The following is a 23781-nucleotide window of genomic DNA, read 5'->3' as shown; positions in this document are numbered from 1 at the left end:
CCTCTCAGGATTGGCTGGGGCTACCCAAGAACAAGGGAGATCCCTCTTCCTGGCGTGGAAAAGAGACAGCGGCGATTGGCGGATCCTGCTTGGGGAAGAGCATGGATTGGCTAGGTCGTGAGCAGGGGGAGGGGCTGACATCCCAGAAGCGGCGGCGGCGGCTGCGGAGCCGGTGTGAGGCGACTAACCCGGCTGCGGACCCCGGCAGGAAGCGGCGAGATGGAGGTGACGGGCTTGTCGGCGCCCACAGTGACCGTTTTCATCAGCAGCTCTCTCAACAGCTTCCGCTCTGAGAAGCGGTACAGTCGCAGCCTCACCATAGCTGAGTTCAAGGTGTGGCCGTGGGGGCGGGGCCCGGGGGCGGGGCAAGGAAGAAATGGAGGGGCTTTCCGAACGCGAGGAGGGACCAGATATAAACAGAGGTTGGACAGATTGGGGACGGGACCCGGCTGGGTGGGCCCAGAGGGAGTCTGAGTATTCAGAAATTGGGGACGATGCCAGGAAAATCAGAGGTTGCATAGGGCATGACCAAAGATAACCAGGTGTGTCCTAAATTGTGTCTTAGAGGAGCAAGGATGGGGTAATGGTTATTGTTACAAGGGGTGGAGCCTCGGGGCTCCCGACTGGTTCAGTTGGTAGAGCCCGCGACTCTTGGTCTCGGGTTCGTGAGTTCGAGCCCCGTGTTAGGCTTAGCGTTTACTTAAAAAAAAAAAAAAAATTAATTTGCAAGTACGTACCTTAAAAAGGGAGAGGGGGTGGAGCCCCAGGGCAGAGGGTGGGGTCGCTGACAGCCTTTCACCGACTGCTCCCTGCGCAGTGTAAACTAGAGCTGGTGGTGGGCAGTCCTGCTTCTTGCATGGAACTGGAGCTGTATGGAGCTGACGACAAGTTCTACAGCAAGCTGGATCAGGAGGATGCACTGCTGGGCTCATACCCCGTAGACGACGGCTGCCGCATCCACGTGAGGCCTCCCCACCATTTATTTATTTGTTGAACAAATACTTGCTGTACGTTGCCCTGTGTGATAACCAAGATAGGCCCTACTTTCATGGAGCCCCCAGTCCTGCATGGAGAGAGACAGAGCCATCACGGGACAGTGACAGCCAGAGTGGTGTGGGCAAAGCCCAGGGGACTGGGGATGCCCAGCGAGGTGCCTGACTCCTGGAAGTATGAGAAGGGGCTTCTTGAAGGAAGGGACGCCTGAGCTGAGACCTGAAGGATGAGGAAAGGTGACTTAGGGTAAGGGGTGGGAGGGGTATGCCAGGTGGGGGGAACAGTGTACAGAGGTATAGAGTGTGGGGTGGGTCAGGGTGAGTGATGAGACTGGACATGTTGGGAGAAGTTGAGGACCTCTGCATTCATCAACTCACATCATCCTTTCTCCTCCCCTTATTCCTCAGACATCCCAGCATCCCAGGTGGGTTCCACCTCTGGGCCTTTGCAAGTGGTTCTTTTTTATATGGCTTCACATGGCTCACTCCTCCCTTCCAGTCTTTACTTAAATGTCACCCTCCAAGTGTGAGGCCTTCATTGACCTCAGTATAAAATTTAAATCTCTTCTCTTTTCCATTTTATTTGATTTTTGTCTTTAGCTCCTAGCACCCTGTGACATACTGTGCATTTCCTCCAGCACCTGGAATAATGCCTAGTACTGAGAAGATGCCCAGTGAATCATTGTTGAATACTGAGCTGAGTCCATAAAATAAGACTTGGAAGATGGTGTAATTAACCCCATTTTGCAGAAGACAAAACAGCTTCAGGATGGAATTTACTTTCCTAAGGATGAACTGTAGTTAGAATTATCACCTCAGTCTGCATGACTCTGCAAGTCAGTGTGCTCAGAGAACTGGTCCATAACTCTGTGTTATGCCAGGGGTATAGCTGTGAGCCAAGTCTGAAGAGGCCTCTGTTTTAGTTCTGTACAGTGTGTGAGGTAGATGTTAGCTAAATATTCATAGGAACAAATATGAAATGTCAGAGACATGAAGGCCATATAGGAAGAGATCACAGAGCTGGGAGAGCCGGTACTGGGAGGACTTCCTGGAGAGGGTGATGCCTGAGCAGAGTCCTGAAGAATAGGAAGAATTAACTGAAAAAGGGAAAAGAGCACTCCAGCAAAAGAGCACACCATGTGCAAACACTGAGGTGGAAGGGAGCACAGTTAGGGAGAGGCACTGAGGAGTGGCCTCTCCTTTGGCAGGAGGAAGTGAGAGCCAGGGGAGGGCTTTGAGCCAGGAGGGTCCTGGTGTGACCCAGGTGCTCACAGGCTCCCTTTGTGTGTGGGAAGACAGGCAGAGTAGGGAGACCAGGGAGGAGGCTGGTTCCATAGTCCAGGTGGTGTGGTAGGTACCGGATCATAGTGGGAACTGGTCAGGGTACTGCTGGGCCCACAGGACTGAGACTTTGGGCTGACACAGGCAGCCTCAGCCTCCAGATGCTAGTGGGTCAGGCATAGGATGGCATAGGGCCATCCTCAAACAGGAGGTTTTCACACATGCGTTCAGGTGTAGACAGGCCTCTAACTTCTGAGGTCATTTAAGAAAGGTTTCCCAGGGGCTCCTGGGTGGCTCAGCTGATTGAGCGTCCGACTTCGGCTCAGGTCATGATCTCGCAGTTTGTGAGTTCAGGCCCCGCGTTGGGCTCTGTGCTGACAGCTCAGAGCCTGCAGCCTGCTTAGAATTCTGTGTCTCCCTCTCTTTCTGTGCCCCTCCCCTGCTCATACTCTGCCTCTCTCTGTCTCTCAAAAATAAGTAAATGTTTAAAAAAAATTTTTTTTAAAAAGAAAGGTTTCCCAGAAGTGGAGCCTCTAGAGAATTTGTTTTACACTATTTTCCTCTTTATGAATATTACCTGTATTTGAAATGCCTGGCTGGCTCGGTCGGTAGAGCATATGATTCTTGATTTCAGGGTTGTAAGTTCAAGCCCCACATTGGGCATAAAGTTTACTTAGAAAAAAATTATATGTTTAACATATATGTGTTGTTTAAAATAATAGTAACCTCAAACTTACAAAGTCCTTAATACACAAAGTAGAAATTCATAGTGATCCTGACCAGAGATAAGGGCCATTTCTATTTTGCTATGTTAGGCCAATGGCTCAGGCCAAACTACCTTAGAGTCTTTGCTGACCCCTCTCTTTACCTCACACCCACATCCCATCCAACAGCAAATCCTGTGGACTCCACCTACAAAATCTGTCTAGAGTCTACACTTGTCTCCCCCACAACCCCTGCCCTGGCCCAGCCTCCATCCTCCCTCTCCTGGACACCACAGCAGCCTGTCCCTGGCCCCCCTCAGTCTGCTGCCCACCTGCAGCCAGAGGGAGCCTGTGATGCCCTGAATCAAGTCGGGCCCTCCTGGCCCAGGGCCTCCCCTGGGTAAAATGCCCCATGGCTTTTTCTCATTACTCAAAGCCAGATGCCCCTAGCTTTTACTTATTCTGGGTAAAAGCCAAAGTCTGTAGTGATCTGTTGTGTCTCCACTGTTCCCTGTCTGTCTCCGCTTCAGCCATGATGGCTTCCATGCTATTCCTGAAAAGGGTTAAGGACATTTCTGCACCCGAGACTTGGTGCCATATGTTCCTTCTTAGCCTTTAGGCCTTGGCTCAGACATCCCCTCCTTTCAGAAGCCTTCTCTGACCACCCTCTCATGCTCCTTAAACCTCTTTGTGGTATTTATCTACATAGGAGCTTGTCGTCACCTGGTGTAATGCATGCACATGTTTGTTTATGGTTGGTATCCCAGCAGAATGAGCACTCCTTGAGGGCAAGGGTTTATCTGTTTTTGCACTGTGTCCCTAGCACCCAGCACAGAGCCCAGCTGGGTGCTGTGGAAGAGCTTAGCAAGCAATGAGTGAATGAATATTGGGGGTGGTACAGGAAGAGATGCTTCAGAGTCTGGAGGTTGGGGCCAGCTTAGGAGGGTCCCAGAGGCCCAGAGAGGACAGATGTGCTGCCTAAAAGTCTTGTGAGGAAGACCTGAGCTCTGCCCTTCAGTTCCAGTGACTTAGAGATCATCACTGATGGTGGTGGCACCATGTGGGGATTGTCTGGGGGAAGATCCAGCCTCTAAGGAGGGGTGGGGGTGAAGAACGGGAGATGGCCAGTGTGGACACTTGTTCTCATCCCTTCTGCTAGGCTCAGGAGAGGGGAGAAGGTCTGGGTAAAGGTGAGGGTAAAGGAGTAAAGGAATGTGGTTTTTCCAAGACAGAGAGACTTAAATCTAGGGAATACTTCAATGTACAGCCCCCTGCCCCCAGCATCCCAAGCCTCCCAGTCCAGACCTTATCCCCACTGACCTCCCTCCCCTCACTATAGGTCATTGACCACAGTGGTGCCCGCCTTGGGGAGTATGAGGATGTGTCCAAGGTGGAGAAATACCAGATCTCACAAGAAGCCTATGACCAGAGGCAAGGTACAGGCACATAACGATGGATGAGGGCATATGGGGGCCAGAGGGAGTGTTTGTGGGTGGGCAGAGGTTGGGGGGCAGACAGGGACACTGGGAGGAGGTCGGTGGTGTGATCAGTGCAGGCACACAGACCTGGGCGAGTAGAGGGCATGGATAAGGTTGGTGTGTGGACAGATGGGGTTTGGGGAACAGCTGTAGGGGCACAAGTGTGGGGTATGAATAGGTGCTGGGAGATGTGAGGGAATGTAGGCAGGCAGACGGCCTGAGAGGGAAGTCTGGGAGGGAGGGTTAATGTGGGGGGAGGTAGTGAGTTATCACATGGGGGCATGAGCAGAACAGATCAGAATGTGTAGACACTGGTAAGAATGGTAAGACAAGGAGAGGCTGGGCAGAGGGAATGTAATACTGAAGGGACATGGGAAGAAGGGGTGATACCATGACTGGAAGCAGGCATCTTCCTTTTAGGTTCTGGATTATGGGGAGGCCCCAGGGGTTCTGGGGAGAAGCCAGGGCTATGGTGGGAGATTTGGGGGGCTTGGGCAGTAGCCCTCCAACACTCAGAGCAGAAGAGTTTCTCTCTGAATGTTGGTTCTGTGTGGGTGGAAGGTTATCTCATCAGGCCAGGGGCCACACCAGGAAAACCATGTCTAACCCTGTCCCCCACCCCACTCTCAAGACTCCGTCCGCTCCTTCCTGAAGCGCAGCAAGCTAGGCCGATACAATGAAGAGGAGCGGGCACAGCAAGAGGCCGAGGCCACCCAGCGCCTGAACGAGGAGAAGACCCAGGCCAGTGCCATCTCTGTGGGCAGCCGCTGTGAAGTGCGGGCGCCTGGGCAGCCCCCTCGCCGGGGCACCGTCATGTATGTAGGTACGTGGCCCACTGAGGCCTTCTGCCCTGCCCTGGGATGGACAGTGCTGGGGACCCAGCCCTCGAGGAGATCCCAGTGCAGTAGGGGAGACTGACCCAGCAATGACAGTGACAGCCCAGAGTGTTCATGGCAGGGAAGTGGGAAGCAGAGGCAGAACAATGTGAGTTGTGATGGCGGAGGCAGAGGCCAGAGGGATTAGTTCTGAGGTGAAAGCACATGGCACAGTGTCGGGGCTGAGATGGGGAAGGCACAGGCCAAAGTGATGAGGGCAGGGATGTGGGAAGCTTGGGGTGGCTGTGTGAGCTGAGAGGCAGTACCAGAACCTTCCTCGAGAGTGATCCAGCAGGCTTCCTAGGGGAAGGATTGTCTGAAGGCAAGGGTGAAAGGGGGAAGAGTGTTCCAGCCAGAGGGCATAGTGAGTGCAAAGGGCATGAGCAAGAATAGGCTGGGCCTGTCTGAGGCAGCATGGCTAGTGGGGAGGAAATGAGATGAGACGTAATAAGTGAGGTCTGGACATGGGCAAGGCTGGACCGTGCAGGGCCTTGAAGACAGTGGAGAGCAGTGTGGGGTTTTTTTTTTTTAGAACAGCTTTATTGAGATATAATTCATATACCATAAAACTTATCCCCTTAAAGTACACAATTCACCGGTTTTAAGTGTGTTCACAGAATTGTTCACCCCCGCCCCCACTCCCGCCCAGTCCTAGGCAGATCTTCTCTCTATAGATCTGCCTATTTTGGATGTTTCATATAAATGGAATCATATAATATGTGTAATCCATGTAAATGGAATCATGTAAACCATGTAATACATGGTCTTTTGTGACTGGCTTGTTTCACTTAGCATAATGTTCTCAAAATTCATCTGTGTTGTAGTGTGTATCAATGCTTCACTTCTTTTTATAGTCAGATACTACCACATTGATTGGCTATACCACATCTTACATACTTGTTCTTCAGTGGATGGATGTTTGGGTCCTTTCCACTTTTTGTCTATTATGAAAAATACTGCTGTGGACTTTCTTGTGTAAGTTTTTGTGTGGGCACATATTTTCATGTTTCTACACAAAGGAGTGGAATTGTTGGTCCCATGGTAACTCTGTTTAACCTTTTGAGGAACTACCACATTGTTTTCCACAGCAGCTACACCATGTGTATTCCCACCAGCAGTGTGTGAGGGCTCCAGTTTCTCAAATCCTCACCAACACTTATTGTTTGTCTTTTTAATTATAGCCATTTTAGTGGCTATGACATGGGACAGCATTATGGGCTTAATTTGCATTTCTTTGATGGCTAATGACATTAACCATATTTATTTTATTTTGAGAACTGTCCAGATCCTTTGCCCATTTTTTAATTGGGTTGTTTGTTTTTAGTTTTTTTTTTTAATAATATTTATTTATTTTTGAGAGAGAGAGGGAGAGAGAGACAGAATGTGAGTGAGGGAGGAACAGAGAGACAGGGAGACACAGAATCCAAAGCAGGTTCCAGCCTCTGAGCTGTCAGCACAGAGCCCGACGCGGGGCTCAAACTCATGAACCCTGAGTTCATGACCTGAACCAAAATCAGACGCTTAACCTACTGAGCCACCCAGGCGCCCCAAGGATTGTTTAGTTTTTGTTGTTAAGTTGTGTATTAGTTTTCTGGGGCTGCCATAACAAAGTAACCACACACCGGGTGGCTTAAACAACAAAAATTTATGTCTCTCATTTCTGGAGGCTGAAGTCCCAATATCAAGGCGTTGGCAGGTTTGGTTTCTTCCGAGGCCTCTCTGCTTGGCTTGCAGATGGCTGCCTTCTTGCCGTGGCTTCACATAGTCTTCCCTCTGTGTGTGGGCACATCCCTGGTGTCTCTTTGTGTGTCCAAATGTTTCCTCCTCTTACAAAGACACCAGTCAGATCAGATTCACTTAATCTTAACTAACTTAATCACCTTTTTAAAGACCCAGTCTCCAAATACAGTCACATTCTGAGGTACTGAAGGTTAGGGTGCCAACAGTGAATTTTGGCACAGTTCAGCCCATAAGTTCTAAGAGTTCTTTACGTATTCTACATACAATTCCCTTATGAAATACATGATTTGCAAATATTTTCTCGCATTCTGGGGGTCTGTTGCCTTTTTACTTTTCTTGATAGTGTCCTTTGAAGCATAACATTTTTTAATTTTTTTGAAGTCCAATTTATTTTTTCTTTTGTCGCTTATGCTTTTGGTATTGTATCTAAGAAACCAGTGCCTAATGTAAGGTCACAAAGGTTTACTCCTGTATTTTCTTCTAAAAGTTTTATAGTGTTATGTTTTACATATAGGTCTTAGGCCCATTTTGAGTTAATTGTTGTATGTAATGTGAGATAGGAGTCCAACTTCCTTCTCTTGCGTGTGGATATCTAGTTGTCCCAGAACTACTTGTTGAAAAGCCTATTCTTTCCTCATTGAATAGTCTTGGTACCCTTGTCAAAAATCATTTGTGGGTCGCCAGAGTGGCTCAACCAGTTAAGTGTCTGACTTTCGATTTCGGCTCAGGTCATGATCTCATGATTTGTGAGTTTGATCCCCACATCTGGCTCTGTGCTGACAGTCCAGAGCCTTCTTGGGATTCTCTAACTCCCTCTCTCTCTCTGCCCCTACCCCTATTGTTCTCTAAGTTAAATAAATAACTTAAAAAAAAAAAAAAACAAACTTAAAAAAAGTTTGTTTATAAGCAGTGTGGATTTTATGCTGAGTGGGATGGGCAGCCTTTGAGGAATTTAGGGCAAGGTAGCAGTGCTGTTTACTTTAGATTTTTAGAAAGACTCCTCTGACTGGGGGTATTGAGTAAATAGGGAATCCGGGCTAGGAACAGCAAGACCAGTGAACGGGGCTACTGTATTAGTTTGGGCAGGAGATGGAGATGGTCCTGGGTGGTTTTTGCCAGGACAGGTTTTATACTCAGTGGGTAGGCATGAATCTGGAGTGATTCAGAGGTTTTGTTGGAATTTCCTCCCTGGGCAGGACTCACAGAATTCAAGCGTGGCTACTGGATTGGCGTCCGCTATGATGAGCCACTAGGGAAAAACGATGGCAGGTAATGCGTGGTCCGGTTCAGCCATCTGTGTGTGTGTCTGTGCCCGTGTCTGTACATGCGTATGTGTGCTTCTGTGTCTAAGTGCATACGGTGAGCCTGTCCATCTTAGCATCTGGGGTGGGAGCCGTGTGGGGGCCCCTCTGACAACTGCCTCCCTCATCATGCCCTGCAGCGTGAATGGGAAACGCTACTTCGAATGCCAGGCCAAGTACGGTGCCTTCGTCAAGCCATCGGTTGTGACAGTGGGGGACTTTCCCGAGGAAGACTACGGGTTGGATGAGATGTGACACCCAAGGAGAGGCATCCCCCTGCTCCAACTAACTCGACTTCTTATTGCCCTTCCCTGTGTGTGCCCATGGCCCTATTTCCTGAGCCCATTTTTATTTTATTCACCTTGTCATTGACTTTTGAGACTCATGCATTAAATTTGCTGGAAACCGGGAAGTTTTGGAGGACTTGATGATAATAGGAGGGATTGGAGGTGCCTGTCTGGGTGAGGGTGAAATAGGAGGTGGGTAAAGTAGAGGTTGGGCAAGATGAAGCTTTATCCCTTAGCTAGTAGCTGGGGGCCCATGAGACTATTTTTTGTCCTAATAAGATACTGTAATGTTTTGTTGCTATAACAAAGGGGCCCAAAATATAATAGTAGCTTAAACAAGGTAGTTTTGTTTGTTTGTTTTTTTTTAAATAGGCTCCACACCCATTGAGGTGCTTTAACTCATGACCCTGAGATTAAGACCTGAGCTGAGATCAAGAGTTGGACACTTAACCAACTGAGCCACCCAGGTACTTCTTATTCAAGGTAGTTTATTTCTCCTGTAAAGTCTCATGTAATCACCAGCACTGGTATGGTGATCCTTCTGTGTCAGAGGCCAGTCTCCATCTATATATCTTGTTGCTCTCCCATCTCCTTCTCATGATTCCCACATCATCTGCTACAGGCACCAGGAAGAGGGGAAGGGGAAGGATACCTCTTGCCTTTAAGGACTACGTGCGACTCAGGGCGCCTGGGTGGCTCAGTCGGTTAAGCACCCAATTCTTCATTTCAGCTCAGGTCATGATCTTGTCATTGGTGGGATCGAGCCCCACATTAGGCTTTGTGCCGGTAGTGTAGAGCCTGTTTGGGATTCTCTCTCCCTTTCTCTCTGCCGCTCTGCCTGCTTGTGCACATGCACTTGCTCACTCTCTAAATACACATTAAAAAAAAAAAAAAAGGACTATGTGCAACTCAAAACTTGTTTCTATTTCCAGGGCGCTTGGGTGGTTCAATTGGTTAAGCGTCTGACTCTGATTTCAGCTCAGGTCCTGATCTCACAGTTGTGAGATTGAGCCCCACATCAGGTTCCACACTGAGTGTGGAGTCTGCTTGAGAGTCTCTCTCAAAATAAATAAATAAATAAATCCAAAAAACTAAAAACAAAACAAATAACTTGTTTCTATTTCATTGGCCAGAATTTTGTCTCATGGCCACTTGTAGTTGCAAAGGTGACTGGGAAATGTAGTTTTTATTCTGGGCAGCATGTTCCTAGCCAAGTATCAGAAGTTCCTATATGACAGAAGATGGGGAGAAGGGATATTGGGGTCAATAAGTAGTTCTACCACAGTTTCTGTGGGTGGGAGATCCTAATTGTTCACTTAATAATACTTTTATTGTACATGCAGAAGCCCCTTGTTAGCTCCTTGAAGTAATTCCTGGTGGGGTGCCTATTTGGGGGATTCTACTTAATTGTTGCAATTACTTAATTACAACTTCTAGAGAAAGAGTTGGCAGCAGCAGGCACAACCACAGTGAGAAGAATGAGGTTGAACTGTTTAAGAGTTGAGGGGATCCTCAGGGGAAACTGCTGACATCCACAAACAGCTTGTTATATACATACTTTGATGCCCACCATAATGGACACAGACACTTACATACATAGAACACACACACCTGGACTCACAAACACTGGAAACATACTCAAAACACAGAGACTCACACTCAAACATGAGAGGTTATAGTGCACACAGATTCTCTCACACACGGGGAAGCCACACATGAAACCTTGAGACTCACATCAGACACCCACCAGTTATAGATCTGCACCTATACATACACACACATCACTGAAATTGTCAACGTACAAAAAAAAGAACCAAAAAAACATTACTTTAGAAAAAGATCCCAAGGCTTAGGCCCCTGTGGTGTCAGGGAATTGTCAGAGTGAGGAGCCTTAGAGGGGGTGCCCCCCAGCTTCCCAACCAGTACCTACCAGCTTGAGTTCAGCCAGAGTCCATGAACCTTGGTTTCATAAGACCTCAGTTCATTGCAATGAAAGACAGTAAATATCCAATATTCTACATTTTTTGAGCCTCCACTGTATGTCAGGCCTGATATGGAGAACATATTCATTAATTGGACACAGTCCTTGCTTGGGAGTTAAAGACAGACAAATAGATAATTACAAAGCATTGTCTCTTTTTTTTTAAACTGTGATAATAATGAATAAGGTTGAAAAAAAGAATAAGGTTGCTGGCAGTGGGGGAAGGAGAACAAAATCACTAAATCCCCCAGGTGGTCCTGGTATGAGAGAAAGAATGGGGTAGGGACATTTGAATAGAAATCACCTGAACAAAAAGAGATCGGGCTTTGTAGGCCTGATATAACCCCTTTGGTGATTCATGCCCATCAGGAACCTGATCACTGTGCTCAACACAAACTTAGGCTGAATGCAACCTTTGTCCTGGAGCTGAGCTACATCAGTAACTGAACATGCTTAATGGCCTGTGGGAGTTGATTCATGTACCAGTTACAAATTTGGATTATTCAGTAGGTTAAGAGAGGTGGTATAACCTTACTGAGGAAGAGCACAGGCTCTGAAGCCAGGAAGCCTGGATTCAAACCCCAGCTCTTTCACACAACCACTGGGTGACTGAACAAGTATTCCTCTGTGGGTTTGAGCTTCATTCCTATAAAGTGGGTCTGAATACATTACTTCCCCGAAACGATTGTTGTGAGCATTAAATGAGCTAATATATATTAAGCGCTTAAATCAACTCCAGCCATATAGGTAAATGCTTAGTATTAGCTGTAGATATTATAATAACTACATGCATCCAACATTAGTAATGCTGACTTTATTTAATCCTCAAAGCGGGACCTGCTACTAATTTCTTCACCTTAATTTCTTACCTCACCCCATCTTTCCACGTCTGGCGTCATCCTCTCTGGAAGGGATTCCCAGAGGTTCCCAGACCCACACTAGCTTCCCAAGTCCCTGCAACCTCAGGCGGCCCTAGCTTCGGCACCATCCCAGACACGGGCAATAACCACTCAGCCGCCACGTGGGGGCAGCAGTGCACCGTTCAGCGAACTGCGCGCAGCGTCAGGTAAAGCGCCGAGTCTCTCAGGCACTGGGCGGGGGCTCCAGCCTGGCACGCGAACTTCATTTCCCAGAAAACCATGCGACAACCTTAGCCTCATTTTGCTCCTGTCTGGAAGCGCAAGTCTTGCTCCCTCCCAGCTGCGCGGGGAATTGAGGGGCGAAGGGATTTGGGCTTTTCCGTGGAGGACGATGTTGCGCAGGCGTGGAGGGCTGCAGATCCCGTCTGAGTTTAATCGGCGAATGGGAACCGATGTCCCGGTGGGGGCGCCAGAGCTGACTTTCTGGCTTCTTGGAAGAACCGAGAACAGGTCACTTTGTGGCTGGGAGTTGGCTGGGCCATCTTCCCTCCTTCCTGCTTTCCTGCTGTCATTCACTCTCCAGGCTTGTGGTCGGCAATCAAGCCAGGTGAAGGCGCTCATACCTTAAATGAAACAATATCCTCTTTACCTTCTTTTCTCTCTCCCAAACAGTTAAATCTTTTTCCCCAACATATTAAGGGATTTTAAATTAGAATAGTTAAGGATTTCTCAAGTACCCATCACCCAGCTGTATGTTTGTCAAACATATGGCCGTGTTTTATTTACTCGGCTTTCTCTTCTCCTCTCCCATTATTTTAAAGCAAATCTCACGCAATATATCATCTCATTTGGAAGTGTTTCTGTATGTATCTCTCTAAAAGATAGTTTCAATTACACCAAAATTATCTAATATAATTATTTAATATTGTGCAATATAAATAATTATTTAATATCTAATATAGGTCAGTATTCAGAAGTCCCTGGTTGTTTCATAAATCTTTTTTTTTTTAATGTTTATTTTTGAGAGAGAGAGAGAGAGAGAGAGAGAGAGAGAGAGAGAGAGAGAGACAGGGCATGAGTGGGGGAGGGGCAGAGAGAGGGAGCCACAGAATCCAAAGCAGGCTCCAGGCTCTGAGCTGTCAGTACAGAGACCATCCTGGGGTTAGAACCCATGAAAGGTAAGATTGTGACCTGAGCCAAAGTCCCATGCTTAACCGGCTGAGCCACCTGATTGCCCCATTCATAAATGTCTTTTTACCGTTGGTTTGTTCAAATCAGAATCCAGGCAAGGTTCACACACAGCATTTGATTGACATCTAAGTCTCTTATTCTATAACATTTCCTCCTCCCTCTCAATCTTCTTGTGGGATTTCTTACAGTCTGATTTGGCTGGTTGTACCTCTTGGTATCCTTCAATATGTTCTTCTATTCCGGTGTGTTCTATAAACTGCTTGGTTCAAAAACTGGGTTAGATGCAGGTTCAATTTTCCAGGTAAATACACTTTCTGGATGATGTTTGAGTTCTTCCATCAGGAGGTACCTACGTGCCTCTTGAGTTTGCAACTCCTGGTGTGTTGGTCCTAAAATATGTTTACAGGGGTGTCTGGGTGGCTCAGTCGGTTAAGCGTCCTACTCTTGATTGCAGCTCAGGTCACAACCTCATGGTTTGTGAGTTTTAGCCCGGCCTCTGGCTCTGTGCTGACATCACAGAGCCTTCTTGGGATTGGCTCTCTCCCTCTCTGTCTGCCTCTCCCCTGTTCACACTCTCTCTCTCTCAAAATAACTAAAGTTTTTTTAAAAAGTTTTTAAAAATCTTAAAGTAAAATATGTTCATAAGTTGTTTGACACTTCTCTTTTTTTTAATTTTTTTTAACTTTTATTTTTTTGTGAGAGACAGAGAGCAGGAGTGGGGGAGGGGCAAAGAGAGAGAGAGACACAGAATCCGAAGCAGGCTCCAGGCTCTGAGCTGGCAGCACAGGGTCCCACATGGGGCTCAAACTCACAAACAGATCATGACCTGAGCTGAAGTCAGATGCTCAAACGACTGAGCCACCCAGGCGCCCCTTGACACTTCTCTTTTTAAGAGCCCTCCCCTTGAGTGTGGAATGGACTTAGTGCCCCACTTCTAAGGAAGAGAGCATGGCAGAAGTAATGGTGTATGACTTTCATGTTTTTTTGTTTTTTGTTTCTTGTTTTTTGAGAGCTAGAGAACAAGCAGGGGAGGGGCAAAGAGAGAGGGAGACAGAGAATCCCAAACAGGTCCCACGGCTGTCAGCGCAGAGCCTGACACCGGGCTTAAACCCAGCAACCAGGAGATCACAACCTGAGCCAAAATCAAGAGCCAGATGCCTAACCTCCTGAGCCACCCAGGCATCCCAGTGCATGACTTCTAAGACCAGGTCATAAAAGCCATGTATCGGGATCACTTGCTTGGGGAGAAGCCAGCTGCCCATAATTGTGATGACACTCATGCAGCCCTATAGGGAAGTCCATGTGGCAAGGAACCGAGGTCTGTGAAGGGTCTGTGAGGAATTGAGGCCCCCTCTTGGAAGCTGATCCTCCACACTAGTCAAGCCAAGAGGTAACTGCAGTCCTGACCAACAACCCAACTGCATCCCATGAGAGATCCCAAGCCACAATCACCCAGTTATGCCACTCCTGAATTCGTGACCCAAAGAAAATGAGATAATAGGTTGTTTTAAGCTGTTAAATTTTCAGGGTGCCTGGATGACTCAGTTGGAAGAGCCTGCAGCTCTTGATCTCAGGGTTGTGAGTTCAAGCCCCATATTGGGTGAAGAGATTACATATATACATAAGCTTTAAGCCTTTAAATTTTGGTTTTAATTTGTTAGCAGCAATAGGTACTTAATGCACCTGTGTTCTAATTACCTGTTGTTGGATTAAGTATTACCTAAACCTCAGCAACTTAAAACAGACATTATGTTTTTCCTACATTTTTGCAGATGACGAATTTAGGAAGGGGGTGCCTTGGTGGCTCAGGAGGTTAAGCATCTTGCTATCGATTTCAGCTCAGGTCATGATCTCGTGACTGGTAGGACTGACCCCCCACATCAGGCCCTGCACTGATAGTGCAGAGCCTGCTTGGGATTCTCTCTCTCTCTCTCTCTCTCTCTCTCTCTCTCTGCCCTTCCCCCATGCACACACGTGCATGTGTGCCTGCATGCTCTCTCTCTCAAAATAAATAACATCTAAAAATAAAGAATTTATGAGGCACCTGGGTGGCTCAGTCGGTTAGGCATCCAACTTCGGCTTAGGTCATGATCTCACAGTTTGTGGGTTCAAGCCCCGCTTCAGGCTCTGTGCTGACAGCTTGTAGCCTGTTTCAGATTCTGTGTCTCCCTCTCTCTCTGCCCCTCCCCCACTTGTGCTCTGTCTCTCTCACTCTCAAAAATAAATAAACATTAAAAATTAAAAAAAAAAAGAATTTAGGAGGGGCTTGACTTAAGATCTCTCATGTGTTTGAGTCAGAAGTTGGCTGGGATTGGAGTCATCTCAAGGTTTGACTAGGCTGGATGTCCAAAGTGACTCAGCAACTTGGCCGACAGTGACACTGGCTGTTGGCAGGGAGCTCAGCAGGAACTAAAAACAGAGCACCTCTATACCAAAGCACCTCTACATGGCCTTCCAGCACTGCAGTTTCAGGGTAGCTGGATTTTCACATGGTAGCTGGCTTTCTTCAGAGTGTTCTAGGAGAACCAGGCAAAGCTGCATGGTCTTTTCTGACCTTAGAAGTCACATAGTATCACTCTGCTGCTATCTCTTGATCTAAGTGAACACAAACCCACCCAGATTCAAGAGGAAGCCACATAGTTTCCAATTCTTGATGCAAGGAATGTGAAGGCTTTGGTGGTCAAGTTTTTAAAACAGTTTCACCTTGGGGCGCCTGGGTGGCGCAGTTGGTTAAGCATCCGACTTCAGCCAGGTCATGATCTCGCGGTCCGTGAGTTCGAGCCCCGCGTCGGGCTCAGGGCTGATGGCTCGGAGCCTGGAGCCTGTTTCAGATTCTGTGTTTCCCTCTCACTCTGCCCCTCCCCCGTTCATGCTCTCTCTCTGTCCCAAAAATAAATAAACGTTAAAAAAAAAATAAAATAAAATAAAACAGTTTCACCTTGCTATACAGAACTTTTTTTTTTTTTTTTTTTTTTTTTTGGTAATATCTATACCCAACATGGGGCTGGAACTCACAACCCTGAGATCAAGAGTCACATCCTCTTCTGACTGAATCAGCCAGGTTCCCCTATAGAAAACATTCTTTAAGGCACTAACTTGGGTCCTTTTCTCTCCTCATTCTACACATTCTTCTCTGATCTATTCTTGTGATGACTTTGATCGCCATCTACATGCAATTCCCAGGTCTATCTCCAGCCTAGATACTTTCCTGATGTATATAGTGGTTGCCAACAGGACAGCTCCCTGCTCCTGCATTAGATGTTGCTTAGATACCTTAAAGACCAGGCTGTGCCAGTGTAAGTTCCTGAGCCACAGAATCATGAAAAATAACAAAAAAATTATTGTTGCTTTTTTTAAATGTCTATTTTTGAGAGAGAGAGAGAGAGCATGAGCAGGGGAAAGGGAGAGAGAGAGGGAGACACAGAATCTGAAGTAGGCTACAGGCTCTGAGCTGTCAGCACAGAGCCCGATGTGGGGCTTGAACTCACGAACTATGAGGTCATGACCTGAGCTGAATTCAGATGCTCGACTAACTGAACCATCCAGGTGCCCCTAACATTATTGTTACTTTAAGCTACTAATTTTGGGTAATTTGTTATGCAGCAAAGGCTAACTGATACACGATTAAGGAAATGTTTCCTGTCTACCTGTGGGTTTTGCAAAAGCGACTATATGTTTTTCACAACATAAACAATCACAATGCCAGCACAGGGCCTGGCATATTGTATTCATTCACCCATCCATCTACTCATTCAATCATGTATTCATTTATTCATTCATTCAACACATATTTATTGAGATCCTGCCATGTTGCAGGAACCTTACTAGGTACTGTTGCTACGGCAGTACCAAAACAGACAAAGTCCCTGTCCTCATGGAGTTCACATAATTTAAAGCATTTATTTGGGGAAAAATAGCAGTTTGGAATCCCATTTTACATGCTATGACAAAATAGATTCCAATTGGATTTGAGCAATATGTGTGTGGGGTAATTGCATGAAAATGTAAAGGTTTTTAACAGCAAATACTGAATGACCTCTGTATGGAGAAAGATGTTCTGAACTTCAACATAGTGGGAGAACAGACCATCAAGGAAAAGACTGATGAATTTGGCTAGACAAAGAGCTGAATATTTTATATGTCCAAAAAAGGCATAGGCAAAATTAAAGTAAATATGCATTAGAGAAGTATATTTGCAACAAAAGTGATAGGCAATTAATTAACACCCTTAATGAATGGAGATATTAACAAAGTAATGTGAAATTAACATGAAAAGCCAATAAATGAAAATAGGCATAGAATATGAAAAGACAATTTGTAAAAGAAATATCAATGGCCAAAAAAATCATGAAAGCCATGTTCACCCAAAAATGTTACTTAAAAATACTGGGAACACCTCTTTTTTTTAAAGATTTTATTTTTTAAAGTAATCTCTATACCCAATGTGGGGCTCAAACTTAAAACCCCAAGATCAAGAGTCACATGCTCCACTGACTGAGCTAGCCAGATGCCCTGAAGGACTCCTTCTTTTGTCTGACAAATCAGCAAAGATGCTTAAACTATGGTTTCGCAAGGCTGAAGACAATTCAGGGCAATAAGAAATTCCATCCACCAAGGTTGGGATGTGAGTGGCAACAACCTTTCTGGAGAATGACAGAGATGAATCCAAAGCCTGAAAATATGGACATCTATTGATCCATCACTGACATTCCTAGGAATTTAGCCCCTGAAAATAATGAGGGAAGTGGGTAAATATTTTACTGAAAGGATTTTCATGGCACTATATATATATATATATATATATATTTTTTTTTTTTTATTTTTTTTAATTATAAAAAAGAAAGAGGAATGCATGGATGGCTTAGTCAGTTGAGCATCTGACTTTGGTTCGGGTCATGATCTCACAGTTTGGTTCATGAGTTCAAGCCTCACATTGGGCTCTCTGCTGCCAGCACAGAGTCTGCTCTGGATCCTCTGTTTCCCTCTCTCTCTGCCCCTCCCCAGCTCACACGTTTTTGTTTTTTGTTCTTTCTCTCTCTCTCTCTCTCAAAAATAAGTAAATATAAAAGAAAGAAAGAAAGAAAGAAAGAAAGAAAGAAAGAAGGAAGGAAGGAAGGAAGGAAGGAAGGAAGGAAGGAAGGAAGGAAAAGAAATTCTGTTCAAGCAGAATTTAACAACGTTATAGGAAGTGTTACAAATGCTCAAATATTAAAGGGTTCCTTGATAAAAGAAATGTGGATTTTGCTGGCTTAAACAAAGATGAGCTGCTTTATTATAATAATTTTCATTAATATGATAGATTCCATGATAATATACAAGAGGGAATATCCTAGGCATTATTTTCTGAATTTATTTGGTCGTGGAGCCTGTAACAGTTAGCTACTGCTGTGTAACAAACCACACCCAAATTTCGTGTCTCAAAACAATAACCATTTATTATTCTCACAAGTCTATGCTGAGTGGTTCTGCTGATCTGGGTCTGGCATAGTTGATCTTGGCTGAGCCTTCTTGTCGACCTGTTTTCATGGAGGAGTGAGAATCCAGACAGTGAAAGAGAGGGAAAACAGGCTTCTTGAGGCCTAGGCTGGGAAGTATTACACTGTTCTTTCACCTCACTCTGTTGGTCAGTGACAAGGCCAGTGTAGCTTCAAGGCGTTGAGAAATAGACTTCAGCCCTTGACATGAGAAGCTACAGAGTCAATTTGTACAAGGTAAGGGGGGAGGGGGGGGTGAGGAATGGAAAATAAGGCAGTTTTTGCAGTCAGTCTACCACAGAGCCCTTTCTTCATGCACTACATTAATTAAATTCAATAAAGCTAGCTGCTGTTAACTGAAGAACCTCCAAAACTCAGTGGCTTAATAAATTAATTTTTTAAATTCACACCATAGTCCAATGCAAGTCAGTGGGGTCACTCTGCTCCACAGAGTCTTTTAGAGACCCAGCCTCTTTCCATCTTTTGTCTTGGCCCCCCTCTAGGTTCTCAGAGTCCTTCCTGTTGAGCCAGTGGGTATTTTTGTTTGTTGTTGTTGTTTTTTAATGTTTGTTTATTTTTGAGACAAAGAGACAGAATGCCAGTGGGTTAGGAGCAGAGAGAGGGAGACACAGAATCCGAAGCGGGCTCCAGGCTCCGAGCTGTCAGCACAGAGCCTGAAGCAGGGCTCGAACTCACGAGCTGCGAGATCATGACCTGAGTGGAAGTTGGATGCTCAACCGACTGAGCCACCCAGGCACCCCTGTTTGTTTGGTTTTTAAGTAGGCTCCACACCCAACATAGGGCTTGAACTCATGACCCTGAGATCAAGGGGCACCTGGGTGGTTCAGTCTGTTGGGTGTCTGACTTCGGCTCAGGTCACAATCTCACAGCTTGTGAGTTTGAGCCCTACATCAGGCTCTGTGCCGACAGCTCAGAGCCTGCATCCTGCTTGGGATTCTTTGGCTCCCTTTCTCTCTGCCCCTCCCCCACTCACGTTTTGTCTCTCTCCTTCAAAAATAGATAAACATTAAAAAAAATTAAAAAAAAAATTAAAAAGAAAAAAAGAAGAGTCACATGGTCTAGGTCTCAGCCAGCCAGGAAGCACCCCCCACCCCCAATGTGGGAGGTTTTTAAGGTCAGACCTGGAGATTGAACACCACACATGCCATTGGCTAGAAGTCAGTTATAGGTCCATATAAAATTGCAAGGGACAATAGGAAATATAGTTCAGCTGTGTGTGAAAAAACAAAGGGAAGCAGTTTTGGTGAACAATTAGCTAACCTCTGCCACACGTTTTGGGACATGCTATATCTGAAAATAGAGATGGATTATGTTTGTTTCCTTGTTCATTGCCTGTCTCCCTCTACTAGGATATGACCATTACATCCCCATCACTTATCCAGGGGTATGGGCATGGATATAGTAAGCACTCAATGAATATATGTAGAATGAATGAATGAAAAAAATTCTAGTAATTTTCAGATGACGCAATGTTTTGGACACACTAAAAATGATATTTTTAGGAACGTGGGAATTGCTCAGGGTATGTATAATGGGCACTGTGGATTAGATAGAATTTAATATAAGCCCTCTAACAGAACTCAGTAGGGCAGCAGAGGCTTAAATAAAATTAAGTGTTCTTTCTTTCCCATGGTAGCCTGATGTAAGCAGTCCTGGGCTGATAACAAAGCTTAGTATCAGGTACCCAGACAACTTCAATCGATGGCCCTGCCATCCCTAGGGGAGTGCCCTGGCCTGCATGGTCCAAGATGGCTCCCACCACATCCACATTCCAGGCAGTGAGAAAGAGAAAGAGGAAATGAAAACTCACTCTGATGCTTCTTCAGAGCCCAACCAAGAAATGAAATCCTAGTTTTAGTGTATAATTTATTCTGCCTTATGGAGTATGACAGTCATCTCCTTGGTTACTTTTCAGGGCAAAAGCTGTTAGAGCTGATGTCTAACAATGAGGTTGGGTCACGGGTGAGCAATCGAAGGGAATATAGCTGCAAGTTCCAGGTTAATGCAAGTTGTTTGCAAGTTGATGAGCAGGATGCAAATTGCCTATGCAAATTTTATACATTATTAGAAATATATAAAAATAATTCCAGGACAAAAAATCAAATGAGAAACATAACTACATAGAAGTTGTCTTTGAGGGGCATCTGGGTGGCTCAGTCGTTAAGCACCTGACTTCAGCTCAGGTCATGATCTCACAGTTCTTGAGCTTGAGTCCTACATCAGGTTGAGCTTCAGCCCCCCTTTGGGTGAGCCTGCTTCTCTCTCTCTCTCTCTCTCTCTCTCCCCCCCCTTCTCCCTCTGCCCCTCCTGGGATTCTCTCTCTCTCTCTCTCTCTCTCTGCCCCTCGCTCACTTGCAGCCTCCCCTCTCTTAAATAAATAAACAAATAAATAAATAAATGAATAAAACAAAAAAAGTTGTCTTGAAAAGTGGGTGAATTTTTCCTTTTAATTTTTCTCTTGCTGTATTTTATACATTTTCTACAATGGGCAGGCATTACCAGGTATTTTAAATATTTTTAATTATGAAATATAGCACACCTACAGACAGAGAAAAAATAAGGATGCACAGTGTACAGGATCATTTTAACGTGAACACCCAAGTATCAGAGTGATCAGGCTGGATAGGGGTGGAATGCTGGAGAAAGTACCTGCTTTAGCTGGAGCAGGAGGCAGGAGGGAATTACCAAGGAAAGCTTTAGGGAGGGGAGCCATCTGAACCATGAGGAAGCCTCAAAGATGAGGAAGGTTTGTTGTGCAACCATGAAAGCACCTACTCTATTGACTGGTTTTCATTCTAATGAGGAAGTCTGAATTATATAAATAATCTCCCAAAGGATGATGATGATGATGATGATGAATAGCTAAGAATTATTGACCATGTGTCCCGTGCCTAGCTTTGAGCTGGGTGATGGGGACATAGTGGTCCCTAAGATAGCCCTGCCCTCCGTCATAAGGCCTTCATTCCAGTCCAGGAAACAAACATTGATCACTACTGATTTTAATTTGTTATGATGTCTTGGGGAAGAAGTTTGGGGAATCTTAGGAGCATATAACAGGCAACCTGCTCCAGTCTGCGATAGGGGAGGTCAAGAAAGACTTCTTTGATGAAGTGCAATCACTGAAACAACTCCAAAGCAAGAAGGGTAGGAGAGCAGTCCCTGGGTGGCTCAGTTGGTTAAGCATCCAACTCTTGGTTTTGGCTCAGGTCATGATCTCACGGTTTCATGGGTTCAAGCCCTACGTCAAGCTCTGTGCTGGCATTGTGGAGCTTGCTTGGGATCCTCTCTCTCCCTCTCTCTGCCCCTCCCCCACTATCTCTGTCTCTCTCAAATAAACAAACAAACAAACTTAAAAAAAGGGGAGGGGTGGTACGAGAAACGTTCCTGCAGGGACACAGCCTATGCAAGAGCCTGGCAGCAGGGAGTCTGGGAAGAAGAGTGGGGATAGAGTGATGGTTAATTTTTTCTGTCTGGCATACAGAGTTCCTCCATATTTGCTGTGTCTGTGAGGGTGTTTCCAAGCAAGATTATCATCTGAATCGGTAGACTGACTAAAGCAAACTGCCCTCCCCAATGCTTGGAGGCATACTCTAAATCTTTGAGGGTCTGAATAGAACCAGAGACTGCTGAAGGAATAAGTTGAGTTCTGCCTGACTGTGGCACTGGAACATTGGTCTTCTGCACTCAGACTGGGATTTATACCATTGGCTCCCCTGGTTTGTGGACCTCCAGACTTGGACCAGGACTTAAACCACTGGCTGTCCTGGGTCTCCAGCTTGTAGACAGCAGACTGTGGGACTTCTCAGCCACCGTAATAGTGTGCCGATTCCTTATAATAAATCTCTTTCTCCTATTTGTTCTATATATTCTGTTTCTCTGGGGAATCCTGACTAATACACCATTAAACAAAGGGCAATGGAGGGACATTAGTCTGGATTAGTCATCACATAACTATTTGGCATCAACCATGCTTGGGTTTAGACTCTGCCATCCCCTCAGGCAGGTGACACCACCTCTCTGAACCTCCACTTCCTCCTGCTTGTTCCTTCAGCAGAGTTGTGAGCAGCCCTCCAATACCTGCCTGTACAGCAGTTACCCCAGCTGGGTCATCAAGGCCTCAGGAGGTATTAGCTGGGTTATGGCTATTGTCCGTTTATTCACTGGTGGCATTGTAACACGAACATCGTTAAGGCAGCAAATTGTGAGGATTAAAAGCATGAGCTACAGAGCCAGCCTTCCTGAGTTCAGATCTTTTTTTTTTTTTTTTTAATAGGCTGTACACCCAGCGAGGCTTGAACTCACAACCCCAAGATCAAGAGTCACATGCTCTACCAACTGAGCCAGATAGGCACCCTGCTGAGTTCAAATCTTGACTCTGGCACTCACTAGCTGTGTGATCTTGGGCAAGTAATCCCATCTCCCCCCTCACTGACATGATATAGTAACACTTCTACCTGCATCAGTCAGAATAGGCTGGAATATGCTGTGGTAAGAAATGAGCCCTAGACCTTAGTGGACTAACTCCTCAAATTTTATTTCTTGCACATAGAAACAGGCATGTCCTCCATGCCATGGCTTAATGACCCAGTTAGCTTCCTTCATGTGGCACCTCTGTGCTTGCCTGACTCCCAGTGTTGCCTAGGCAGGAGATGAGAGCATAGAGCATCCTGTATTGGCTTTTAGATTTATTTATTTATTATTATTATTATTATTATTATTATTATTATTATTATTATTATTTTACATCAGACAGGTAATGTGACAACATTGTAACAAGGTTTAAGGGTGGCTGGCACATGTCACATAACAGCATGAACATCCAATCATCACACCTATGAACTACAAAAGGATCTAAATGCTACATTTAAAAGTGACATTCCTGGGGCACCTGGCTGGCTTACTCTGTAGAGCATGTGAGTCTGCACTGTTTGATCTCAGGGCCATGAGTACGAGCCCCACACTGGGTACTTATTACTTAAAAAATCAAATAAGGGGTGCCTGGCTGGCTTAGTGGGTGGAGCACGTGACTCTTGATCTCAGGGATGTAAATTTAAACCCCATGTTGGGTATAGAGATTACTTAAAAATAAAATCTTTAAATATTAAATAGAGGCACCTGGGTGGCTCAGTTGGTTAAGCATCCGACTCTTGATTTCGGCTCAGGTTGTAATCTCAAGGTCATGAGATCGGACTCTGTGTTCGGCTCCATGCTAACCATGGAGCCTGCTTGGGATTCTCTCTCTTCCACTCTCTCTGCCCTTCTCCCGCTTGCATTTTTTCTCTCTCTCTAAAAAATAAATAGGCATTTAAAGAAAATAAAAATAAATAAAACAAAATTAAAAAATAAGTAAAAGTGACACTCCCAATATTTCCCTTCATATTTTATTGGCCAAAACAAGTCACATAACCACGCCTGAGGTCAAAGAGATCTGGGAGATGGTGGAAGACTTTAGTAACGCTTGCTGTACTATCTCATTGATGGTGCTGAAATTCAATGAGAAAACTCACACAAAACATTTCATTCTTCAACAAATATTTACTGAGTACCAAAGACGTGCCAGGCACTGTTCTAGGAACCAGGTACACAGCAGCGAGCA

The 23781-nt window shown here is 45.6% G+C and overlaps 1 protein-coding gene and 1 non-coding gene across 2 annotated transcripts; one reads left to right on the top strand and one right to left on the bottom strand.

Moving 5' to 3' along the window:
- Window positions 1-137: 137 nt before the first annotated feature.
- TBCB (tubulin folding cofactor B) lies at window positions 138-8783 on the top strand. Its single transcript, XM_040446009.1, has 6 exons — window positions 138-333; window positions 818-961; window positions 4317-4413; window positions 5087-5278; window positions 8267-8339; window positions 8512-8783. The coding sequence occupies exons 1-6, from the start codon at window positions 220-222 to the stop codon at window positions 8624-8626; spliced, it is 735 nt and encodes a 244-aa protein (XP_040301943.1). The 5' UTR covers window positions 138-219; the 3' UTR covers window positions 8627-8783.
- Window positions 8784-22928: 14145 nt separating this feature from the next.
- LOC121011655 (small nucleolar RNA U13) lies at window positions 22929-23036 on the bottom strand. Its single transcript, XR_005781685.1, has one exon. It is a non-coding gene; the product is annotated as a small nucleolar RNA U13 (small nucleolar RNA).
- Window positions 23037-23781: the final 745 nt, after the last annotated feature.

Source organism: Herpailurus yagouaroundi, unplaced genomic scaffold (assembly GCF_014898765.1).
Source record: "Herpailurus yagouaroundi ecotype Mexico unplaced genomic scaffold, PumYag 194, whole genome shotgun sequence".
NCBI lineage: Eukaryota > Metazoa > Chordata > Mammalia > Carnivora > Felidae > Herpailurus > Herpailurus yagouaroundi.
This window is presented reverse-complemented; position numbering and strand designations above follow the sequence as displayed.